The 25,911-nt window shown below is 49.8% G+C and overlaps 2 protein-coding genes across 2 annotated transcripts; one reads left to right on the forward strand and one right to left on the reverse strand.

Annotated features, from left to right (window-relative positions):
- The first annotated feature begins 429 nt into the window (after positions 1-429).
- Positions 430-18,946, forward strand: Igsf22 (immunoglobulin superfamily member 22). Its single transcript, XM_032895137.1, is given in 27 exon segments — positions 430-538; positions 4,159-4,274; positions 4,591-4,700; positions 5,390-5,473; positions 7,351-7,469; positions 8,388-8,433; positions 8,435-8,497; positions 8,499-8,585; positions 10,158-10,425; positions 11,347-11,391; positions 11,393-11,505; positions 11,651-11,699; positions 11,701-11,845; positions 11,848-11,930; positions 12,969-13,199; positions 13,933-13,936; positions 13,939-14,010; positions 14,207-14,326; positions 14,901-14,968; positions 15,286-15,410; positions 15,462-15,477; positions 16,154-16,316; positions 16,508-16,602; positions 17,233-17,347; positions 17,350-17,422; positions 17,424-17,628; positions 18,764-18,946. Coding segments are annotated over 27 exon segments (2,907 nt in total).
- Positions 18,947-21,739: 2,793 nt separating this feature from the next.
- On the reverse strand, positions 21,740-25,804 carry Tmem86a (transmembrane protein 86A). Its single transcript, XM_032893564.1, has 3 exons — positions 25,667-25,804; positions 23,415-23,679; positions 21,740-23,097 (listed from the first exon to the last, which is right to left on the reverse strand). The coding sequence occupies exons 1-3, from the start codon at positions 25,685-25,687 to the stop codon at positions 22,661-22,663; spliced, it is 723 nt and encodes a 240-aa protein (XP_032749455.1). The 5' UTR covers positions 25,688-25,804; the 3' UTR covers positions 21,740-22,660.
- Between the last annotated feature and the right edge of the window lie 107 nt (positions 25,805-25,911).

Consider the following 25,911-nt stretch of genomic DNA (forward strand, 5'->3'; position numbering starts at 1 on the left):
CCCCCTTACCCCCTCTGACCCCACCCCTACCCCCTCCCACCCACCACCACCCACCCCCAAGAGCCCTCCCCAGCTGGGTAAGTTTAAGCCCCTTATTCTCCCTCTCTGGGAACCTGGGATTGTTTGTGTTTCTGGGTGAGGAACAAGCTCACTAGTTCCTGTAACCAGTCAGGGAAGGGGAAATGGAAAGTAAAGAAAAGAGAGGCCAGAGAGCAGAAGTCCATTGCCTGACGGCTCTTCTCTATACATTCCCATCTCCCCTTGTGTCCACAAACGCAGCAAATGTGTGAGTGCATGTGCATATGCACACACGAGTAAGGACAACACACACACACACAAACACCCCCCCTCCGACTATCCCTCCTACTCCCTTATCTTCAGTGGCCTCTCCCTGGACCACACAGGTGAGTGCCCGAACCTGCTGTCACCATGACGACTGCTCAACACCAGCAGATGGTATAGGAATATGTGTCCATGGAGTTCTCTAGCTCCACCACCCACATGGAGACCTTCTCCCAGACAACCAAGACCGTGGGAGGCAAGTGGAATGGGTGAGGGAACATGAAGGGGGGTCTCATGGGTAGCCTGAGTGTTTGCCATGAGTTGGTCCTTCAGGAGCCCCCATACCAGAAGCAACCTCCTCTGTTCTGATCCAAGGTTTGAGCTGGATGGTCGGCACAGCTCAAATCTCCCGGGGAGAAGAGACTAGGAAAAACATGAATGGCACGGATGTGTGTGAAGGATTGCTACAGCATGAATGTGTGTGAAGGATTGCTACACTCTTCAATTGCTTAAGACTTCCAGAGCCCGGGGCAAATGGACTGTGTGAACGTCACACTTGCAGGAAGGTGTAGTTTATCTACATTGAGGAATACTAATCCCACTTAAGAAATGGGAGACCGACCCAGCCGACAGCAGAGGCAAGACAAGAGCACAAACAAAAGCCCTAAGTGATCTTAATCCTTGGGGGCTGGACTTGAAGGAGAAAGCACCAAAGGGAAGCTGAGGAGGGGTCTCAGGGCAAGTCTGTTCCAGCTCTGTCTCTGGTGGAAGCAATTAAAAGATGGCTGGGGGGGCTGGAGAGATGGCTCAGTGGTTAAGAGCACTGGCTGCTCTTCCAGAGGTCCCGAGTTCAATTCCCACCAACCACATGGTGGCTCACAACCATCTGTAATGAGACCTGATGCCCTCTTCTGGTGTGTCTGGAGACAGTGGCATACATAAAATAAAAATAAAAGATGGCTGGGAGCCAGGGTATGGAGCAGCTTCCCTCACAGCCACTGAATCTACCTTCAAGGTCCCCAAAGAACAGAGTCGAAGTCCTCTGTGTACAAGGTCATGAGATAAACACCATATCACTCTGGCCAGTGAGATAGCCTTGAAGTAAGAACTCAAGGTCTATGATCTAAACGAGAAATTGCAAAATGGTCTCTTCTCATGACTCTCAGCCCTAGCTGTGAATTAGAGCCATCTCAGCAAAGGGGTGGGGCTGGAAAAACTAGCCATGCCCAGAGTCTCTCCCCACACCATTAAATCGGGAATGTTTTTAAGCTCCTCGGGGATTCTGGTGTGCAGCCAGGGCTGAAAGGACTGACCAGCAGAGTTCAGGCAGGAAATGGGGAAACGTGTATGGGGGAAAGAGTGGGGGACACTTGAGAGAACACCCTTCTGAGGAGATGGTTGTGGTTCACCTCCCACTAACTAGCAATTGAAATTCACATGTGACATCTTCCCTTTTCCGTGGACGGCTACTTTTTGTTTACACGTTGTTGGAGGTCAAATAAAAGACATCTGCAGGCCAAGTGCGGCCTCGCCATGGCCTGTTTAAGACCTCTGGTTGCTATTTAAAATCAAGACATGAGAGAGAGTGTCTTAACAAAAATGCTTTCAGTCTCAGTCCTTCAGACAAATACAGATAGCAAAAGCATCTACTTCACTAGGCTGCCCTGAGGATCAACAAAATCACCTCTGACATGTGCCCCCACATGGCTCACGACACAGGAAGGACTTCACAACGCAGGGCAATTATTATTCATTGATAACTTATGGCCCGTGAAGCTCTTCTGTAGTTTATACCGCAGTGATAGAGCACTGGCATAGAGCCTCTCGGGGTTGGCAATGTGTCCTGTCCCTCACCCAAGTATCACTACTTCCAAGAGAACTAATATTGAACCCACAGACTGGCTGAGAACATCTAGAACTGAGTCAGCCAAGTTACAGCCCTCCCAAGAAGAAGCAAGCCCTAGAACCTTATACTAGGGGACCAGAACTTCCAGGAGAGAAACCCAAGAGACAGACAGAAAGACACCAACTGACAGGCTGACAGGCAGGCAGGCAAGCAGACAGACCTCTCTAAAAGTCTCCCTTCACATATCTGTATGAGCCTCAAAGTGACCCTATAAAGGTCCTTGATCACTGAGTGGTGGAGAGGTGTTAGTGCCCCCTAGTGGCTGAAATTTGATAGACTTTGATGACGATCATCTCTGTGGTGGGCCACAGATGGCTTCCTGTCCTGTCACTGCCCTTGCTTTCCATGCTCCGCCCACTCAAGCAAACCAGAGCCCTGAATGCCTGCCTGCATTCCCACCTGGACGCTTCCAGATTTCTCTCTTGACCCATAGGAAGTTGTAAAAGGAACACAGCACAGCGTCATTGTCTGCCTGCGGCCCTGAGCTCCAGCGCCCTGCCTGGAGAAGCGTCTCTGAGTTCCTAAGAAACCATCCTATCACCTCCCTGAGGGTGTACCTCCCCCTGTAACTCCCCTAGTCCTTTTTCTCCCCCAGCCCCCAATACACAAGCTCCCTACTCCGGGCTTGACCCAGATCCCCAGGAGGAGGCAAAGAGTGTTAGTGCTTCCAACATACAGGCTCTGGAGTGAAATATGTCCTGTGCTTACCATAGGAAATAAAGCAGTGTCCAGAACCCTGGTTCAGAGAACCCCCAAGCCCACCCATGTCCTGGAAGAGGGAAAGAGGGAACTGCTAAGATCTATCATAAAATCAACAAGAAGCACATGCTAAAGGTGAGGCTGGACCCCAAAGAGATAGACGCCTAGAGACCACCCACCCATCACGTACCCCAGCTGGCCCCCTGCCAGGGCAAACTGGTGGCCTCAGAGAGCCACCATGGCAACCCAAAAATAGTGTGGGGAAAGGGACACTTGCAGGATGAGAGGGGTCTTGGGGCTGAGGTGTTGCCAGAGCTAAGAGGTGTCCAAAATTATCTTCAGGGCAAGGTGTTAGCTAGGACAAAGCCAGAGGGCAGGGATACAACCAGATGAGAGGGAAGCATGGAGTCCAGCAGACAACGCATAGGAGTCAACACAAGGACTCAGTGGAGGCTACATAGTGAGTACATAGGGGTCATGATGGATGGAGTGACACAGAGAGCTGCTGAGGGACATAGGGACCTAGTAAGGGACTGGTCATAGGGAAGGGGCTGGAGATCCTGGAGTCTCCAGAAAAGGCTTGTCAAGGACCAGTCATCCTTGAGGTATATCTACCTTCTGGGTCACTTCCAGAGACTTGCTGCCCAGCCACAGTTTCTGGCTTCCAGAGGCTGCTGAAAGGAAGAGATGGGTCACTGGAAGGCTCTATAATTTCTAAGGCCCTCCCGACTCCCGCTGTGAAAGGTAAAGTTCTGCCCCCCTCCCCAAACAGAAGTCGGCTTCTTTTACCACAGCCCCATCTTTGGATCTTCTGCCCACACGCAAGCTTCCCCGGAGTGGCCTCTTGCACACGCCCTGTCACTCAACAGGCTCTCTGAAAGCCTGTGAGTGCCGTGCAAACAAGAAGCAAACCAAGTTTATTCCCTCCTGTTTCCTCTAGGGTCTAGGCCAGTGCCTGAGATGAACATATCAATTGCATTAAATGAAATACTCATCTCACTTGGGAAAAATGGAATATAAATTCAGACTCAGGAGATCCATGCCCTTTGGGAGCTCGTAGCCCAGGGAGAGTGTGATGTGGAAACTGATCTTTTGCTACAGAATCAGCCAGCGCACGCTCATTCCCACATGGCTTGCCCAGTTTTTCACACGTAACACCAACACCACCCCCCACCACCACAAAAAGCTCTCATTTTTTTCTTTTCCCTTCTCATAGAAAATTTCTGTGCCACCCGCCTCACCCTCTCATGGTGTAACTCTAATCCACCTAGAGTGGCTGACCTCAGATGACTCAGGCAACTACAGATACATTACAAACAATAAGCACACAGATGCCATTACACTGTCCTTGCTGGCAACAGAGGCCAGGCCTGTCTCCCCCTCCTCTTCCTCCTCTTCCTCCTCCTCTTCCTCTTCCTCCTCTTCCTTTTCCTCCTCCTCCTCTTCCTCCTTGTTTTTTTTCTCCTGAGAACTAGGCTCCTGTCAGACTGATCCCTCTTTCTGTCCTCTGGTCAAGAAAAACTAGATCAAAAAGCTGTTAAAGAAGATGGGAAGTGAGGGGAGATCCCTGGCCCAGGATCCAGCTGAAGCATTTCAAAGGCTTTTGTCACAAAAGCCCTGAGTTCAAAACCCACAGAGAGTGGAAGGTTATCTCAAGATCAGTACAGAGGGAAACGGTAACAATCTTGGTCCCCCTCTAACAGTCTAGGGTTTCCCTGACCCAAAAAAAGAAGCAGGAGGTGACAAACGAAAAGGAGATGCTGATGACTTGGGACAAAGTACCCAGTAAGGACTTTGCAAAGGTCTATGTGGAGTACGACTCCCTGACTTGGGAAGGCTGCTCAAAAAATAGAGGGAAATAGAAGTGGAGGGATATGGAAGTCAGTGCCCAGCAAGGAGCAGGAACCTGGGATCAGGCCTGGGCTTCTCCTCTGCCTTGCAGAGGAGAAGACATACACATGCACGCACGCACTCACGCATACACCCACGCACGTACACACGCACAAAGATAGCCTGTGTGCCACAAATGCAGCGAGGGAACCTAGCACCTTCCTACCTTTACTCCACATCCCGGGTTGCATGCATGTGAACTCAGACAGACCTAGATTCAGATCTCACTTCCGTTATCTTGGGTATCTCACTGAGTTTCAATTTCTACATCAGCATAAACTATACCTCTCTTGTACATCTATTTTTCTATTGTTGTCGTTTATTTGCTCAGTCAACGAACTCTTGCTAAGCACTAACCATGTAATTATAGAGTCTGTGTCCTGGCCCAGACACATAATGACTGCTCTGTGAATGGTGGTTCCTTCCCCATCCCCTGAAACCCTACTCTTCCATTTTCCAATTGATTAATTCATTTAGTGGGGCAGGAAGTATTTATTACCTGATGAGCTTAGCCCCTTAAGGGGTTTCCTCCAGGATTCTGGGCACAACCTAGACAGAGTCCAAATGCCTCTGATCCTTGAGTTTTAATGAACCAATCTCTCTGGTCATTAGAATTCTGAAACCACTAGAAGATGTAGAAACCAAGGTTGACACCACCAATGTCTTCACCTGCATTGGAGCGAAAGGACCAAGATGGTACAGGTCAAGGTGGGCAGCACCTAGTCAGGGAACCACTCTGGCCCTACCATGGCTTCTGCATCATCTGCCTTCTCATGCTCTCTCATAATCTATAAGCCAGTTCCTCTCATAGCCAATCAAGAGGACACCCTCTGATACTGTTGGAAGAGGCTGGTTCCTAGACCTTGTTTCTAATCATTCTGCCATTTTTGTTTTGATCTGAAATTGTCACTTTCCTCTTCCCATGCCTTTGTCTACCCACCTTTGAACAGAAAGCCTGAACTAAATAACCCTGAAGGTAATGGAACTTCTGCTCCTAGCAGGGACGCATCCAATGGGTTCATACAGATTATGATCCTTACAGGAAGACAAAAAACTTTGGGTATCACCAGGCTGGATGACGAAGGTGGAGAGATTTATGGGGCCTGGGTATGTTTAAAGAAATGTGCATGCATCCTCCAGAGTCTGTCATGATCACTCTGGGGAACAGGATCTCTTTCTAAACCCCTTCATTGCCTTTCACACCTGTTCTCAGAGGCAGGACACTGAGCCTTTCAGTAAAACACAGACGGACTCATTCTGAGCACTAAGTTCATGTCACAACCACACTGAGTGGACCAGACATGGATGTGCATGGTTTTGATAGAAAGTCAACACTTCAGCATTGCAAATGCTGTAAATGTTGTCTCAGATATGCTAATAGGATAAATCACCTGAAAACACAGAATATTCTTACAATATAGTGATGTGGAAGAACAGGCCGTCACTCATGAATCGAAGGTTTATTATAGAATAATATTGTTAGTGATCGTGACAACAAACTGAAGAAGGTATTTGCTATGTGTAAGTTTGGGGTACACCACGTTGGGTCACACGCTTCCAGCCACCCACCCAGGAGCTCTTTGGACTGAGAGTGAAACACAGGCACACACCAGTTAATTTCAAAATGCCTTGGCCAGCTCTAAGGCTGGCCACTCCTAAATCTCCCCTGCTACCCCAGGCCCAATCAGGGAAGTGGCCAATGGCCACCCACCCAAATTCTCACATAGCTGTTTGGCTTTCTCTCCTGCAGCTTCTACGTCCGATTCTCACTCCAGCCCCAGTCATGGTGATTCTCTGTCTCTTTTTTCCCAGTTCCTTGCCCACACAAATCTAAAGGTCCCGCCCCGTCTACTTTTGCCTAGCCATTGGCCACTGGCATCTTTATTGATCAATCAAAAACCAATTGGGAACAAGGATCTTCACCGTTTGGACGTGCAGATTCCCCATTAAATCAAAAACCTAGACTATCACCAACGCTATCTATGATAAAGATCAATGTTATCAGTAATATAATGTTCATAAATAATTTTTTAATATAAAGTAAGTGTTGGTATCAGGAACTGGCTTTACAGTTGAGGACCACCTCCAAACCCAGCAATGACAGTGACATCACCCATAGGCGACAGGGACCTGTGCGTCTGTTGCCATGGCAACCACCATATATTCCCAGCATCCACCTGGCTCACCTCCTGCCCTTCCCTGCAAGCAGTTACATCCCTGCCCAAATAAAAAGCAGACCCTTCCTGACCTTCACCCCTTCTTCTCTCTCTTTTCCCCTTTCATCTCTGTTGCCTCCTTTGCCCTCCCTCCCCCCAGTAAACCTCTCTCACGCGGAACTGTACTGGCTTGTCTGGACATGATTCCAGCACAGTAGTAAGGGCTGGTGAGGTGGTTCAGTGGGTACAAGGCTGATGGCTTGGTAAAGATTTACCAAAAGGGTTACCAGATTTCTTCCACGTTCTAGGTCTGTACAACTTCAAGGCTGAAATCACTCAATGAGTGATTTAATGAGTATTTTATCCTATACAATTAAATACTATATCTAGGATCTCTGGTAAGTAAGTAGCCTACAGCTCCGGTCAGCTCATGAGGTAGTTGGGTACCAAGTGCATGCTGGTTACCACTAACATAAACATGAGCAATGCCAGTGCCTACAGCCTGAGTGGGAGATACGTGGATAAGCACCATGGCAGTTTGAGAATGAGAATGGTAGGACTGTTTGGGAAGGATTAGGAGGTGTGGTCTTATTGGAGAAGGTGTATCACTGGAAATAGAGGTTTCAAAAGCCCATGCTATTACCAGTAAGCTCTCTCTGCCTTGTAATTGTGTCTCAAGACGTGAGGTCTCGGCTGCTGCTCCTGTGCCATATCAGATGGTCTGGTCTGGTCTGCTGCCACACTCCTTGCCGTGATACTTATGGCAAGTACCCATAACCCTCTGAAGCTGGAAGCCCCAACTAAGCACTTTCTTTTATAAGCAAGAGAAAAGTAAGATAAATGCATAAATTGCCATGCTGAATAGGAAAATAGGCATCGAGGCCCCAAAGACCTGTCAGGGTTTCAGGGAAAGAAAATGACCCTGAGGGGTCTATATTGGAGAGAGGACTGTGCTCTAAGCATGAAGGCAGTACATGGAGATTGGAGTTGGTACGAAAAGGAAACATGAGATATATGGTATAGATATTCCTTAGAGACTATGAAATACTCTCATGGGACAGTGTAGCATAGTGGTTAAGAGGACAGACTCTGGAGTTAGACTACTGGGGTTCAAGTCCCAGCTTCTGCTACTTATAGATGTGTGATTTAGAGCAAATTGCCTTAACTTCTTTGTCCTAGTTTCTCTGTCTGTAAAATGGGGAATCATCATAGAACCTACCTATGAGAATTAGATTAAAAATTAGTTATAATAATGCCTGTCTGATCGCTAATACTACATAAATGTCCTTTAATTGATGTTAATATTACTGGATGGGGAAACTATAAATATCATAATATGGAACTCCAGAGCAGATGGTGACAAGCAAATAGAATAAAAAGAAGAGTGCTTCTGCAGCTGTAGGCCACAGAAGGTCAATGACCTCCAAACTCGACCTCCCTGCTCCCTGCTGCAGATGAGCCAAAGTTCATGGAAGAAGTGAAACTGGTGGCAGTGACTATGGCAGACAGCTGTGTTTGAGATCCACCCCTCCGAGGAAGAGAATGACTCTGCGTGGCAGTTCAACAGGAAGGGGTAACAAGTATGATCTCAGACCATCTGAGAATGGTCTGACTCATACAGTTAAGATCAAAAATGCCAGACTCAGCAACATGTAGATTCTCTGCCCAGTCAGGAACCTGGTACTGAAGGGCCATCTCACTGTCCATTGCAAATGGCTCAGTGAGAGCTGGTCAGTTGGAATTCCTGTCATGGCAGCCCCCATCCATCCATCCATCCATCCCCCATCCACCCACCCACCCACCCACCCATCCATCCATCCATCCATCCATCCATCCATCCATCCACCCATCCATCCATCCACCCATCCATCCATTCACCCATCCATCCATCCACCCATCCACCCATCCATCCATCCATCCATCCACCCATCCCTCCATCTACCCATCCATCCATCTATCCATTTGCTTTTGACAAGACTCTGTGATGAATACTGAAAAGAGAAGGCTCTTCTAGTGAAGGAGGCAGAGGTGAAAATGAAATTATAATAGTTACTAAGCCAGAGTCAACACACATTGGGGTCATATTGTCAGCTGAAAAATCATAGACCAAACGCTTATTACCTCTTAGCTGTGAGACTCCCCCTGTGAATCCCTGTCTGCTCGCCCCCAGACTGTCAGATTGCACCGACGATATCCCAAAGACTATTCCACCAAGTCTAACCTGGTGGCCCAGTGAGTTTATTGACGTCACTTTCACTCGCTTGAGCTAGGGGTTGCAGGAGTATGGGTGTCTGGAAAGCAACTGCACCACCAAAGCCCCACCTCAGAGTGAGTGACAACTCACAAATCTTCCTCACCGGAGCTTCCTGCTCAGTGTTCAGTCTCCTCTGCCTACCTATGGTTCACTGCTAACATAGTCGTGGGGAAGGGCCTAGCAAACCTCCGTTTCCTGAGGGTTGCAAGTTTCCTTAGCTTCAGGTGTCTTATGAGCCTCCATTCCCTCCAGGAGGGAATGTGTCAGTTCAGGAAATAGCTCTATAACAGCTCTATGGTTCTCACGTCATGTATTCCACCAGTCTGACATATTCCCATATTATACGCAGTTGTTGCATGTGTGTGACAGTGAGAGGCCACACATGTGAACCATGCCTGGATTCTGCCCTACGAATTCACCATTGCTGTGATGGAGGTAGGCATAGCAGCTGTGGGGAGCCAAAGGAAGGCAATGTCACAAAGCCATCGCAAAGCCTCAAGATTATCCAGAAGAAACAAAAGGCAGTTCAGCCTTCAGAGAAGGAAACAGCATCCCCACCCAAAGAAACAACCTGAACAAAAGCCCATACATCAGAGAGACAAGGCAGGGAGGGCATTAGGGCTCTGGACTGTAAAATAAAAGTTGTTGTCCCAATTTACATATTAGCAAACAGACCAGATGGGTGAATGAGTTGTGTAAAGCCAACGCTCTCTCTACCATCCACTTCTATAGGTCACATATTGCACATAAATATACCAGTGCTTCAAGTTATTGTGATTTCTGGGGTTAGAAAAAGAGGGAGGGGTTGGGGATTTAGCTCAGTGGTACAGCACTTGCCTAGCAAGCGCAAGGCCCTGGGTTCGGTCCCCAGCTCGGGAAAAAAAAAGAATTAAAAAGGAAAAAGAGGGAGGAACCTACAGAACTGTGGCGAAAGTGTGTGGGGGTGATTTGGGAGGATGCTAAAAATTAGTCTGTCTACGGGCCTTCCCTTTAGATCTATGAGCAGCTTCAAAAATGCATGTGTAAAAGAAAGGAGCCGCTCACCCCTTGAACGTGAGCTGATGTCTAAGGATGCGTCAGTAGCCTGAGAGGAAGATGGGTGACTGCTGACAAATAGCCTCAAGTACAGTGCGAGCCACACAGGCAAGCAAACTGAGTTGGTCATTAGTGATACACAGAGCGGAGATGGCAGGGAATACACCACAGTGGCCATGGAGGATGGGGACCCTGTGAATACAGTAGTATGTCACCCTCACTGTGGAAGGTACACATTCTCTCTCTGCTGACCCAAACTGTTTGACCCCAGCATACCCTCCTGATGGACACTGAGTTACCCATCTCCCAGTTCCAGCCCTTCACCAGACCCTAACCGACTTGAACCTCCTCCATTCCCCGATTCTGGCCCTCTCTAACCTTTCATATTCTAACCATCCATACTTCTACTCAACCTCTGCCTTGCAGATTCTAAACCAGTTTACCTAACCTCATCTTTTACTTCCAGATTCTGACCATCTCCAGCAACCCTAGTTATCCCATCCCATCCCGACCATCCTTTACTCCCTCTCCATAACTGCTCCACACTGCCTCTTACCACCTCAGTGAGTCTGGGGCTCCCATAGACCAGCCAGTTTAAGTACAACTAAACATCCCAACTCCAGTAACCACCTATATCTCTTCCATCTATTTCTTTCAAGAGAGCATGCCAAGTCTCAGAGGTCCATCCTCCACTAACCAACCTCCCACAAAGCACCTCCTGGTCCTCCTGACCGCCAAGCCTCTGAGCTTTCCTCAGCACCCTCCACCTGTTGTTCACTGCACTCTCATCACCCGTTAACCATTGCCAGCCTTGTTCTCATAAATTTTGATTGACACAGCAACCTCAAATGTCCCCATGACTGTGGTACCCACTCTTTTCCCTTCATTCTCTTTCATGTCAACACTCCGACCCAGTCAGTCCCTGCCCTTCCTTCTCCTCCCTCAGAGCATCTGGCAACCATGAAGAATGGCATGTCAACCAGGCACTCAGACCCTGGCTGAGTTGTGTATGACAAAAGGGTGGCTGAAGAATGACAGCAGGGAGGACGAGACAGGGACGAAGAAAGGGAGCAAGAGATGTTGGCTTGGCCAATGCTCACACTCATACATGCTCCTCACCTCAGATCACAGGCTTGCCCAGTATGTCAATGGTAAAGCAGGGTGAGGAATAACATGCTCATCTTCCCCAACATGAGCACGAAGCATGAATGAAAATACACATTCTGGGCAAACGGCACAGAAAATGAAGTCTCCATATCCATTATAGGTAAGGCCCTCTAAAGGTAGAAAAGGCTCAAGGATGCTGGGCCAGCCTGTATGCTCATAGCCACCACACACACACCCCTATGGCCGCCAGTTCCTCCCTTAACCCCTGATGCCTTGCCCTGTAGATCTCCTTCCACTGACTCGTCCATTGGGAAACACTAGCTGTCTTGTGACCATGAAGGTGATTAAGATGCCCTTCCAAGCAAGGCCTGTTACCCAAAGTGACCTAGTTCAAGGACGGTGTGTAGGTGACCAAGAGGAAGCATGTGTCCATGGAACTCAGGGAAGACCGGGACCTACTCACCATCTCCGATTGTATACATAAAGGCATCAGCTTGGTCCTATTCAGCCTCAGAAATGTCACATAGCAACTGCAACTGTGAACCTCAATGTGCTAGGTGAGGGCACAGCCATGAAGTTGTTTGAGAGCCCTCAGCTCTCAGTAATCAAAGAGGGTGGCTGGGATGGAGCCCTGGACAGTTTGAGTCTTGACTGGGAATGGGATTAGAATATTGGCTTTATAACCAGAAGCCAACCACCTAATATCATAAGTGGCCTTGGTCAAGAGACCTGTCTAAGCCCCTTTCCCACCAGGAACAGGGTAGGGGTTTTACCCTAGCATCTTCGTCTAATGCCTTTCAAATGCACAGCCAAGCGCGCAGTACACAACACATCTTGTGGTAGTCACTTGAGTGTTGGTAAAAAGTGAGGATGCGTTTGGAGGTAAGGAGGAGATGGGGTGAAAGAGAGGTGGGACTGAAGTGTAGAGGTGAGGTTGGTTGCAAAGAGCACTGAAGTGGGAAATAAAATGGGATGAAGTGGGAGGTCAAAGGGTAGGGATAAAGTAAGCATGGGAAGCTGGAGTTGGGGCAGGAAAGGGAGTTCAGATTGGTTTGAACATGATAAAGAGCTGGCCTTGTGACCTTCAACATTCATCACACACACACACACACACACACACACACACACACACACACACACACGCCATGCCACAAAACTGGCATGGGAAGGTTTGAATTTTCATTTACCACCTCTGTGTCCTTGGTGTTGAGGACACAAAGTTGCAGAATACCTATAGGTGTAAAACTAATAGACAGATAAGTAGCTGTAACCCAAGGTCAACAGTAAGACTAGAAAGCATGGCTATTCTGGAACCTCCAAAAGGGGAGAGAACTTATCTGGGAGGGGCTTACGGTGTGAGAGGCAGCTAAACGTGGTTTGCCAGGGGCTGCCAAGCAGACATTTCTAGGTAGGCAGGAGGCTCAGAGAGGCAAGGATCAAACTCTCTGAGCACATCTTAGGAGTGCTGGGCACAGGACAAGTGAGGGATTCAGAAAACTCAGAGCCTGGTGATGCCTCCTCAGGCTAGCCAGACCTCTGGTCAGTGACCTTTCTAACCTTTGCCTCCAAGCCCCATTTGTGAAGCTGTTGTCTGTCTTGAGACCATCTGAAGCCTCCTAAAGCCATGTGCAGTTCCTAGGGCTCTTGGGTAACCATGCACATGAATAGAAGGCCCACCTGTAAAATTGGTCATAGTAGGATAAAGGCAGTTGGCAAGAAATCCTGGATTAAGACAGGGGAGGTGGATGACAAAGTGCCCAGCTTCACCGTAGAAGAGGGAAAAGCTTATGTGCGCTGTATTCTGGTGGTCAGTTGAGAGGGTGGTAGTGACCCACCTGACACTGAGGAAACCTTTCCTCATAATCCCATAGTTGAGAGATACTGCCTAGTGTTAAGGAACGCACCTAAGGGTCAGGATGGGGCTGTTTGGCCACTGAGGTATGCTGATCTACAGGGAATACTACAGGCTCACTCACTAACCATCCTGTAGGGCGTGCCGATTGCCGACAAAGAGCAAACGTCATTACAAGAATCAACCCCACTTCTTTCTTCATTCCAGAGATCATTTTGGAAGCTGAGGGTGCGTGACACCAACTTACTTGGACATAAGCTTGAAATCGCTTTCATTTCTTTCCAAAGAAACCCCTTGGCAGTGTCGGTATTTTAATTATGATTGCTAATTAATTACTAGCTGCACCCCTCCCAACTGATTTCCAGGAGTCGGTGTGTCAAGACTGAGAACTGTGGCGCCAGAGTTGCAATAGCTAGAGGATTCCTATTGCCCAGATCTTACACAGTAAAACCACCTGCACTTTAATAAACATCCATGCCTGCCCTCTACCCCAGGTAAATTCAATTAGGGCTATTTTGAACTAGGACCCAGACACTAATATGTCTCCACATATTTCCCATTTAATGTTTAACCAGAGTTAACAATCATTGGTTTAAGGTGTTTTACACAGGGACAGAAATCAAAATGGATTGGAGAACTAGACATATATGCTCCCCTTCCCAGCTTTTTCCCTCTCTGTTACCCACAGAATCCCCTGATAGATGATGTAACCAGGGACTTGGTAGCCGTGATGTAGAATGTCCCTGCCCAGGATGGGATGGGCCAATGCTTGGCTACTCTATCAAGTGAAGAAATCTGTGGGTACCAGTTAACAAGGATCTCATTCAGGGTGAGGTACCAGCGACAGGAGTTCTGGACCAGGAGGTGGGGGACAGAGGAAGTCTTGCTGAGTGGGCACACTTCCTCCTCAAGCTTCTTTGGGAGTTCTAACATCCCATTATCTCCTCTTCTGTGGTCTCCCACCCTTTGATCTCTTACCTCATAGACATCCCCAGTCTCCTGACCTCTCATCTCCCCACCACAAGCACAGACTACACTGTGGAGACAGCACGCAGACTATAAATTCTGAGTTATAGCTCTGTATAGAGCCACTCTAGGACATCCCAGCATGCCAAGCAGCTCAGTGGTGGTCAGGGGTCCTGTTAGTATGAGGCTGGGACCAACACATTAGTAGAACCAGCCCCCGTAAGAGAGAATGTCTTCACTGGGGAAAGTCTGCGCTTCTGGCCACTGGCAGCCTCAGAGAGGAGGGGGGCTCACACTCAACGAGAAAGCCAACAAGCGGGGATCGAGCATCTGGGACAGTGAGAAGGCGGGGTGGGCAGTGTTCATCAAGCTTTGCTGTCTCTTGTTAGCTGAGCGAGTGGGCTTCTTGGGGTTGAGTGGGGATGCTAAGTGAATGCTTAGGACATCTTGAGCCCCTGGCTGAGGTGGAATACGGCCTGTAAGTGGAAGTGGTGGAGGTAGGGAGACTGAATCTGGGCTTGGAATGTGGATGAGTTGAATGTGTTGGGTGTGTTGAATTTTGAGGAGACTGAAGCTACCGAGTTGGTAAAGTAACTAAATCGGCACATTGTTGAGTAATCAACTTACTATGTTAAGAGTGTTTTCTGAGAGAACCGTTGTAGAAGTGATGAAAATTAAGATTCGAGCATACTGAGTATAGGAACTAGGGGTGGGATTGGGATGGATGAATTTGGGGACCAACTAGACCTCTAGAGCCTCCAGGCCTGGCACAGGGCCTAAACATGTCTGAGTCCTCTGACTCAGTGGTTCTCAACCTGTGGGTCACAACTCTTTTGGGGGTTGAGTGACCCTTTTCACAAGGGTCACCTAAGACTATCAGAAAACACAGACATTTACATCATGATTCATAACAGTAGCAAAATTACAGTTATGAAGTAGCAACGAAAGCACTTTCATGGTTGGGGGTCACTATAACATGTATTAAAGGGCCGCAGCATTAGAGAGGTTGAGGACCACTCTTCTAACTCAAGCATCTTCCTTGGCTGTGTGAGCCGGTAGACAGGACCTACCATCCAGCTACAACCTTGAGAGCTGAGGGCAGCAAAGAGTACAAAGTGCATGGAAGACGGCATCTCAGGTGCGCTACGTGGCAGAGGTCCTCACCGAGATGCCAAGAAACTTCTTTCATATCCAAAATGTCAGTAAGGCTGGGTTTGGGGACCCTGTGGAGCTAGATAAGGATCCATACCACGTTACCACCAGGTGAGGACACAGAGCTACAGGTTCAGGGTCCCCTGAGGTTTCATCCCACAGGGGAAAATGGGGCAATGTACTGATCAAGAGCAACTCATCATATTTCTTATGTCTGGACGAAGCCAAGGGTAACTTCTGGGATCCCCTTGCTTGAAAAAAAAAACGCAAAACAAACACTGTGCCGAAGTAGTATCTCTGTGTGCCAATGGAGGGGGGAGGAGGGGGGAACAAGTAAGACACAGGACCTACCTGCCCAGATCTCACCGCCTGGAGACACAGATGGAAAAGTGAATACTTCCCAGTGTTCTGGAGCAGTCAGACATCTTGGTATGCCCTGTAACTCCACCACGAAAGAGGCTGAGAAAGGCTCTGGAGTGAAGGCTTAAACCTGAAGAGTTCCCTTCCTTACCTGTGTGTCTTCCACCCCAGGAGCCCCCAGTCTGACCTCAGCAGCTGATTAGAGCCCCACAGTGGCTACTGGGACAACCCTCTACATACCCAACTTCTTCTCTGAGTTGTCACCCATTCTGTCCCCCAGACCGCCTCCCCCTGCATAACTGAATTGTGTGCTGTAAGGCATTATTGTTCTGTTGTCACTGATTCTGCCAGTCACCAGATCGCTGTCCCTGGAGCCTAGAAGGAGAATCTTCAATAACCAGAAGAGCCTCCTTCTTCCAAATTCTTTCCAGTGACTGAGTGTGCTGCCTCCTGTTATTACCCAATGCTCACCACTGCCCACTGTGTCCTGACAGAAAGACAGCCTCACCATCAAGGGCTGGAAAACCATCACCAAGGGCAAAAATTAGCCCTAATTCCTCATTAACAACATCAAGTGTTCTGACTACAGAGAGTATCAGATCTTGCTTCAGAATGAGTTTGGAGTCACACACTATGCTGTTTACATGCTAGTAGCAGGTTCAGGAAGGGTCCTGGTTGGGGGAGGGGGTGGTACTACTACTACTACTACTACTACTACTACTACTACTACTACTACTACTACTACTACCACTACCAGCACCACCACCACCACTACTACTATTTGCATGTGGTAGGTAAGGCAGTGGACAGAGGGGGTAATCCTTGCATACTTTTCATGCTTGTGGCAGGTACAGAGGGCAGCAGAGGCCATTTGCAGCCACCCTTCTACACCCTGTGTAGCTCCCCACAGCTACTTAAGCAACCTAAGGCACAACCTTTGCGGGTGAGTGGACAGTGAAGCCTACTTGGACAACCACAAAGGGAGGCTTTATCTGCCTTTGACCGTAGAGAGGCTTTTGTACCCTCTTATCTCAGAGTCCAGAAGCCCTGGAGACATTGACCTAGATCACAACCCTTGTTTCTGATCCTGTGGTTGGTCATATCTGATGAGATAAATGAAGCATAAACAGAGTAAATCTGCAGGGAGAGGGGTAGAGATGGGGTGAGGGCCAGGAGGTGCCAGAGAAGAGGTATCTACTAAGAATTAGAATGACCTCTTAACAGAGGATTGGAAGCTTTCAATAAAGGTCTGGACAGCCCCAAGAACAGAAAAAAGGAGAACCTTTATTGAATATTAACTGCATGGTGGTCACCTTACTCCTTAACCCTGTGAAATGAGCAGCCACTGTTAGTCGTCCTCTTGCAAATGAGGCAATGGGTATCATAAACTTGCCAAAGGTCACAAGCTATCAAATGGCAAAGGAGCACTTCACAAACAGGCTTGCCTGACTCCAGGACATCTGCTGCCTACCACTCACAGAAGGAAAATGTGCTGTTCCATCTTCCAAAAGGCTGGGCAGGTGGCTACAGTAAGGGCACAACCCTGTCCCCAGGGTAACCAACAAACCTCCAATTCTTCCACATTTCTGGACCTCCTGCAAACCTAAAGCTATTTGAAGAGGCCCCCAACACAGTGACCCTGACCTGGAAGCAAAATCCTGATCTCCAAGAAGATGGTGATGCCTACTATGAAGAGGGATGAAAGTCACCCCCACCTGGTTCACTGCAACTGTGGGTGCCCTCAGTGACAAGTACATGGTGGCACAGCAGGAAATGCTACTTCAGAGTGGTGGCTCAAAATGAAATAGGTGACAGTGACCCACTGTACTCCATGGATTCCTGGCTTGCCAATAAAGACCATAGTGAATACAGAACTTGGGATCTGTGCGTTGTGTCAGGAATCCCTGATGGTGAAGAGGACATAGGGTCACCAAAGGGTGCCCAAGAGTTAAGATCAAAGAACTGTGAGGTGGGTTATCGCTTATGAGCCCTTTGAGAAACTCCTCAGAGATGTACATTAGCTTGTGAGTGCTATGAATGATGGACTGATACAGAGGTGAAAAGATACCCTTAGGGGCCCAGATAATGGTGAGGGGGAGGAAGATTATGGAACCAGTTTGAAGCCTGCTATAAAAAGAGGGACCGGTAGGAGTAAGGGCTGGGACTCTGAGTAACAGCAGTTATCTGAAGGGATACAGATAACATCAGAAAGCTAGAAATGAGGGCTAAATGGGCCAAAGAGGAGACCTTAAAATTTGAGTTGACATAGGGGAAGTGTGGAGAAAGAGTTCTAGGATACAATAAAGAGCCGAGAGTACCAGAATCCAAGAAGTAGGAACAGGGAAGGGATCTAGACTCCCTTAATCTAGGAAAACATAAAAACCTTTGAGTCTGCTTCAACTAGTCGAACCCTAGAGTAGCTAGGGGCACTGTGAGTGTGCAAGAATCCTTAGGGACTGTATACATGTGACATACATCGTTAGTTCTAGCACTTGGGAGACACAGGCAAGTAGTTTTCGGAGAGTTTGAGGCCAGCCTGGTCTACACAGCAAGGTCCAGACCAGCCAAGGCTGTATAGTGAGACTGTCTCAAAAAAAGAAGGAAGGGGAGCGTCCCATGGCTCCAGTCGCATATGTAGCAGAGGATGGCTTTGTCAGGCATCAATGAGAGGAGAGGCCCTTGGTCCTGTGAAGGTTCCATGCCCCTGTGTATGAGAATGCCAGGGCAGAAAGGCGGAAGGGAGTGGGTGGGTGGGTGGTGGGGGAACACCCTCATAGAAGCAAGGGGAGAGGAGGGGGGAGGGAATTCCAGAGGGAAACCGGGAAAGGGGATAACATTTGAAATGTAAATAAAGAAAATATCCAATTTTTTAAAAAAGGATAGAAACTGAGAAAGAAAGGAGGAAGAAAGGGAAAGAGGGAAGAAGGGAGGAAGGGGGGGAAAGGCAAAGAAAGGTACAGAGCTGAGCATCCCATAATTGTTAGCACCCGAGGCTACAACCCAGGTCTTCCAGGTTCCACTGAAAACAGCCCTAGGGTATCTTTTGTGCTCCAAGATGAAGGTGGCTCACAGTGCCCGTCCCACCTATGAAGTCCTATCATCAGGACTGGCACCACATACCCCACTTCTTGACCCCATTCAAGTCACTCACTGTGGTCTTTGGCCAGGACTACACCATGACTGGTACCTTGGCTCATGGTGCTATCTACAAGGGTGATGTTTCAACATCACTGTCTATTCAAAGTTCTGACCCAACTTCACCGGCATATGTAAGCCGGTCAACATAAGTAAAGGGCAACAGTGAGTATTGCATGGTGCTAAGAAAACAAACTAGACACGAACCAGAGACACTCCCTGCTATCTACGGTGAAAACACCACCTGGCATGGCCCGGAGAGAGGACACATCCACCCTGCCCAAGGGCAGTGGCTGGAGCCGTTTTTGATTTAATCTGCCATCGAGTGGTACACATAATCTCCCGTCTTATCAGTGACATACATAATGTGCCAGGCACCTGCAGATGTGGGAGTTCATGATCCTTGTTAACCTGTACTGGTGGGGCTGGAGAGATGGCTCACAAGAGCACCCGACTGAGAGGTCATGAGTTCAATTCTGGTGGCTCAAAACCATCTGTAAAGAGATCCGACTGTGTATCTGAAGACAGCTCAGTGTACTCATATATAATAAATAAATAAATCTTAAAAAAAAAAAAAGATACTGGTCATCAGGTTTAAACCAGACTGACCCATCACAATGTATCCAGCAGGGTTCTGCATGAAATCCGTGCCATTTACAAATCTTCTCAAGTGGTTTTGGTACGCATCAATATTGAGGCACACTGGTCTAAGGTAAGGGAGGTGAGAGGCTCGAACACCAGGAAGACGGAAGGGGACCACTCCTCTCACACATGCCTGCCATGTTTTTCTTGGAATGTGCACGCTTGAGATACTGGACTTGTCACGTAGTCTACGTCCTTCACGGCTACATGACTAGCAGTCTGAGCCCTGCAAATGCAAAGCCAGCCTACCATGCTTGGTTGTTCAAATTCCTCCAACCTCCTCCCAATCCTCATATTCAAATCCCAGCATCCTGTCCCCTATCTCTCTAGCTTCTTGCTCTCTCACGTCCTCAAACTCTCTGTGGTGGTGCACCTCCATGGTTGTGGTCGCCATAGTTACAGATCTTTGTTTAGCCAGTTAGAAATGATGTCTTTCCTTGCATTGGAGGAAGGGATGGTAAACCATTGCTCTGTCTCCCAAGTGCTCAACTAAGTGTCTGGCACTAAGAAGATAAGGCCTCCAAAATGACTGCTGAAGTGTGTACAGAACTAAGCCAGGAGGGCATGGGCAGGTTGGGTGTGGGGAAACAGCACTCATTACACCCCCAGAGATCCCTGAGTCACTCTGGTTGGTTTTAGGGACATGGATTAGGAACACGATGTCACCGTTGCCTAACTACCTGTTTCCTCACCTACTGGGTTATGAGTAAGTGCCTAACACAATTCCTGGAAAATGCCGAGCGTGACCAGATGGCAGCTTTTGATCTCATAGCTTGGGAGACCCAGGGACCAATTTCTATGTAGTGACTCTAAGTCCAGCAATTTCAGATCTTTCAGGAGCACTAATAAATATTAGCTTTGATCTTTCCAAGCCAAGTCTAGTCTAACAAGTCAAGTTTAGCGCTGATCACTGAGAATCTTCAGAAAGCAGAGCGCCTCATACCGGCTCCAGCCCGGAGGCATCAGCATCCTGTGCGATAGGAGTCTTCTCACCGAGCCCGCCTTCCAGTACCTGTCACCGTACACGTGCAGTGAAGGAACTGAACGAGAAACTCACTGAGCTTGCCTTCCCTGCTCCTCAGGGTGGGTGGAACAGGAACCATGGGGATGAACATATATGGAGTGGACCGACTCCAAAGCCACCCACAGGAAGTCACCCCGAGGCTTCCCTTCCCTCTTCACAACCACTCTCAACCCTCACCATCCCCTCAGAGCACAGGACACAGTCTGCTGACTTCCTCCTTCTCCCCATCCTGCTCCCTCCCATTTCTTCACACCCTGTAGATCTGTGGTCAGCATTCTTGAGTTTAAATGGATCCCTTAGCATTCAGCCACCCTCCAAGGGAAGCAGGAAGGAGAAGCTCATACAGCTCACTGGTTTTAAATATGTTTTGCGTAGGAAAACCCCTTGAAGGATTTTAAACTAGAGGCTTGAAATGAGGGAGGGTCCCTGAACCCTGCTCCTCCCTGTATTTCTTTGCTCTCTGTCCCCTTGAGAGGTCTCTGTAAAAACTTTAGTTTGGGTCTAGCTTAACAGCTCAGAGTAATACACAGCTTAATAGCAGAGGATAATTCATGCATGTGAAATGCCGTGGGTTTGATCCCCGGGACCAAAAAGAACAGCAACAACAAAACGTTTGGAAAGGAAAAAAGTTTCATTGAACAGCCATGAGGTTTGGACTGCCTACATCACACTCCCCAAAGGCACAGCAAGTACACCAATGGCACAGTTACCAATGGCCCTTTCTACTTCAGGACTAGGGGCTGCTTGTCAAAATCTGAATGCCTCTGGACTAAAGGGGAACAGTATTCTACCAAGGCTTCAGGTCTAAACATCAGCCATTCTAATCCCATTCCCCCCACCTTCCCAACCTTAGAGTATGAGTCTGCACCATTTGGAGAAGCAGCAGATCTGGGCTGGGGAGGTTGAGGAGGGGGACGCTCCAGAGCTAAGGGTGACCAAGATTGCTGGGCACCCATACACTGGGGACTATGTCAAGGACAAACGCAGAACAATGCCAAGATATTACTCATCCCCCCACCCTCCCCCTCCCGACTCTAAACACACACACACACACACACACACACACACACACACACACACACACACGGGAAGTGAGACCCACTGAAACAAGTACAAGTGTCAGCACAGCCAGGGAGCCAGCCTAGTGCCAAGATGCCTGAGCCAAGATGACTCTGACCCAGGCTGTGAGGACAACCAGGGCTCCTGGCACCATGCCTCCACCCCCTGTCTGGGACAGGCACGTGCCACACAGGCAGACAAGTTAGGAAACCAACAGACCTTGGGTTTTAATTTAATTTTATTTTTTTCACACGGGCAGTAGAGGATGGAGTTACCCCATCCTTACTCCCCTTGCATTGACTGTGCCTCGGGTCTTAAGACCCTAAAGTGTCATTTAGAACTCACTCCCAGAGCAGGAAGAAAGCATTGTTGGTGGGCTAGGGGAGGGCCCCAGCTCCGAGCCAGGGTAAGCCCCCCTCAGGAGCTCTCTGAGGCCTGCCGCTTTAAGTCTTTTGCAGACAGCAGGACAAAGTCATATAGCTGGAGACTGGCCCCTTCCTTTGGCATGGTCCACCCTAGCCCTGGGGACAGAGGCTGAGGGTGATGGAACGAGGGTGAGAGAAAAAGGACCCATCTGAAACCATGGTACCCTCAAGCTTCCAGTCCAACAAAGTGCCCTGTACTACTTCTCATGGACAGACACCCATTCACCACTTAAAAGACTTCAAGCCACAAGGCTGGACATGGAAGACAAGACTCCACCTTCAACCAGCCTTCCCAGTTGGGGAGCCTGGGGAAAGAGCTTTTCAAGCCTGCTAGTCCGTGGGTCATCTTGGAGGAGAAAAGGTGGGAATGGAGGGGCCTGACATTGCCATTGGTCCTGGACATAAGAGATAGCCACACTCTTGCATCTAGAAAAAACAGAGGGGTCAAAAAGCACCGTCACCTTCCAGGAGGGCTTTGCTAGTCCTGATGGGGTGAGGGGATGTCTACCTCTGATCAGGTGAGGGATATGAGGCTGCATCTTTGAGCTCTCTGGGTCATCCTGGATTACCAGCTTTCCCAGGAGCTCCTTCAGCCTATCCTCCCTCCCCCTTCAAGCCTGCCACCTTTCCCAGAAGCTGCCTGCTGATCCAGGGCCTGCACACTCCCAAAATCTGGGCCCCAGCCGCAGGAGAAAGCTGAGCAGACCCCAGTCCCCTCAGGCAGCCTTCCTCAGCCTGTAGTCTTCCACTGGCTCCCGGCTCTCGACGGCCGACAGGGCGATGAACATCTGAGCAGCATAATAAGTGGACATGATGAGGGCTCGGGAGTAGGGCACGGGGAAGCAGAACTTGTTGAGGGCGATGGTCAGGTCGGAGAGGATGAAAAGCAGAGCGCCGACACCGGCCGCCAGCTCCGTCCACCGCCAGGCTGCCCCAGCCAGCCGCAGTCCTGCCATAGCCCTCCAGCCCATGAAGCTGATAAGAGTCACGTAGACCCCCACCAGGTAGGTGAAAGCACCTGACAGCCTCGGGTACAGGAGGGCATAGCACAGGCCTGACAGCACTCCGATCACCAGGCCTGTCCGCAGAGCCAGCGGCCGCATGCCAAAGGCCGAGGCATAGAGTATGTGTGCCACAGCAAACATCAGGAGACCTGCAAGTGAGAGAGTATAAAGAACGCTAAGGGAAGGCTTTCATGGCTAACAAGTGCTTGGGAGAAGGGGACTGGGGATGCCCAGCAGCTTTGTCCCCATGATTAAGAGGGGGTGAGAAGAGCTATAGTTTTAAACTCACCGGTTCACAGTCTCCCTTAAAGAACTGGTCCTACTTTAACAGAAGACCAAAGAGCCCAGCCTCAGAAACTCTCCCACCCCCTGTTCCCTCTTCTGAAGCCCCATCCCGCCCCCCACCCCAGGACCCTCTTTCCTACAACCCCAGGTACCCTCCCAGGCAACTCCTCTAACTGCTGACCATGTTCAAAGTATCCGGAGTCCTGCCAGATGAGGAAGGCATCGCCCACAGCGGAGAAGACAAGTCCCGCGAAGATGAGGGAGGCACTGGGGTGGGCCAGCAGGAATCGAAAGCCATGGGCCAGAAGAAAAAGCCAGAGGCAGAAGATGGGCAGGCACTTGATAAGGGCGCTGAACCAGGATGGGCTGGAGGAGGGCAGCCAGAGCACGAAATACACACAGGTAGCCTTAAAGAAGGGCACCAGCTTGGGCCCCTCGCTCTTCACCTGGAGGAGAGAGAACAAGGACAATATTCAGAGGTTGGGGCACAAAAGCTCACGGTGGGATCTAAAACCCTACACCTTTCCCCAAGGCTACAGTGCATACCCCAGCCCTACACCACTGAGAACAAAGAGTTCTGACAGAGAAACCTAGCCTGGCTGGCTCCAAGCAGCCAGCAGGATGTGAAAGACATTATCACCCTGAAGCTCAATTTACCGGGACAGGCAAGGGCTCCACTGTCCGGTCACCCTGGTCCACTCTAGGTTCTGGAACTTGGCCAACAGTGAACCAACAATAACTATTAGGATATTCCCTTCTGCAGCCTAGCGCTGTTCCCTTCTGGCTTTCTCCCCCTCTTCCCCTCCTACAGGCATCCCTTACCACCTCTCTCCCCGGCAGCCTGAGCTCCCAACTGTGTGGAACTGGAGTAAGGTCAGAGGGAAACCACAGAAATGCACTAACTGACCAACTCATGATCCAAGCTGTAGAGCCAGGACTCAGGCTTAGAGCCCTGGCAACACCAGGTGAGTGCCAGGAATGTAGAAGTGACAGTACCCCCACCCCACAAGGCTTTCTGTCCTGCCCAGTCTGCCCCTGACCTTCCACTCTACCTGTGTTAGACTAAAGGTGGCATCAAGGACAAAGAGAGGTGCTAGGGATGCTGGGAAGGGAAATAGATCTGTGTTGGGAGGAATAACCAGTGCTTGAAACACCAAAGATTTCCAGGGCTAGGAAAAGGGGGTGTTGGCCATTTCTTTCCCAGAGAACAAGAGCAACTTGAGGCACCAGAGACAGGAAGGGGGTGGGGAGGGCTTCTGATCTGGAGCCAGCAGACAGGCTGGGAGGAGATGGGGAACTGAGAGGGGGAAGTTGGCCAGCTGACTGGGTCTCAGCTGGATTAGGGGGAGGGAAGCTAAAGAAAGGTTTTACTCAAGGCCACTGCAGGCACACTCTGAGCTGGGGGAGGAGACTCTGCAGATGTTCTGTGGTCTCCTGAAGCTCCTTCCCCTGGGTTCAGGGTTACTGAGCATGAACTGGAGCAGTTGGGGTTCCCTATAGGTTCACACTCCAACGAAAGTGCTTGGGCTGTATGAGCAAGCTGTTCCACACAGGACTCTGTCTGAGGAGACACTTAGATTCCCAGGCTACCAGGTACCTGATACAACTAGGGAAGGGTAGGGAAGAGACAGATAGTGGGTCCAGGGTACAAGCCTGTTCTTGTTTTTTCAGAGGTTAGAGATGGGAGCACAGTTGACACTCCCTTCCCATGGAAACTCCCTTATCAGGGGACAGTCAGGGTGAGGGCATGGCCAAAGGGAGGAAACCTGAGGGGATGCCCAGCTCCACCTGTCAGCCCTCAAAAACATCAGCTTTGCTCCCCTCTCCCACTACTCCCCAGGCCCGTATTTCCTAGAAGAAGCTGGCAGTAGGTGGTGAAATCATGACAGAGAAGTCAGCCTTAGAAGTGTGAAGAGACAATTCAAAGGTGTGAGTTGAGAAAGTCTGAAAAGGAGGTCAAGTCAATAGAGAGAGGTCCACCTTCACCTGTCGCCTGAACAGCGTTCCTAAGGCAGAGGTGTCACCTCCTGAAGATGAAACCAACTTGGAGCAAGATTCCCAGGAGGTCTGTCCCCCTGACCCCCCCCCTTCCCGCGCCCTCTCGAATGCTTCTCTGAGGGCCCACCACGCAAAACCCTACGGCCTGCAGCATCCAGTCCCAGGCCAAGACCCGTAGACCCGCTCCAGACACACATGGATCAACAGAGTCACGCTTCCGAGTCACGTGCACAATGTTTTCCTCCCTCCCGCGGGCAGACAGGGGGGCGCGCGGAGGAGGGGCGCTACCAGAGTGAGGAGCAAAGGACCGTGACAGCCGCCGCTTCCCCGGAGCGGACAGCAGCTTCCTCCGCCCCCCTCGGTTGCCCGGCTTGCCGCTGCCTTGTCCCAGGCCCGGGGGGGCTTGGCCGCGGGCTCGCGCGCTCGCGCACTCACCACAGTGACCGGAGACACCATGGCGGCGGCGGCTGCTGCTGCTGGCACCCGCTCCGGGTTGCACCGCCAGGACGCACCCAGAGCTAGGTGAGCAGACGACTGAACAAAGCTGGGGTGAAGCACAATACCTCCCGCGCGCCGGGCGCTTGGAGTACTGTCTGTGAACCCGACGACGTCACCACAAACCCAGCCAATGAGCGGGCCGGAGCCTCGTGTGGGCGGAGCCCAGTTGGCGGCGCCGACCG

Source organism: Rattus rattus, chromosome 2 (genome assembly GCF_011064425.1).
Source record: "Rattus rattus isolate New Zealand chromosome 2, Rrattus_CSIRO_v1, whole genome shotgun sequence".
In the NCBI taxonomy this organism is placed as follows: Eukaryota; Metazoa; Chordata; class Mammalia; order Rodentia; family Muridae; genus Rattus; species Rattus rattus.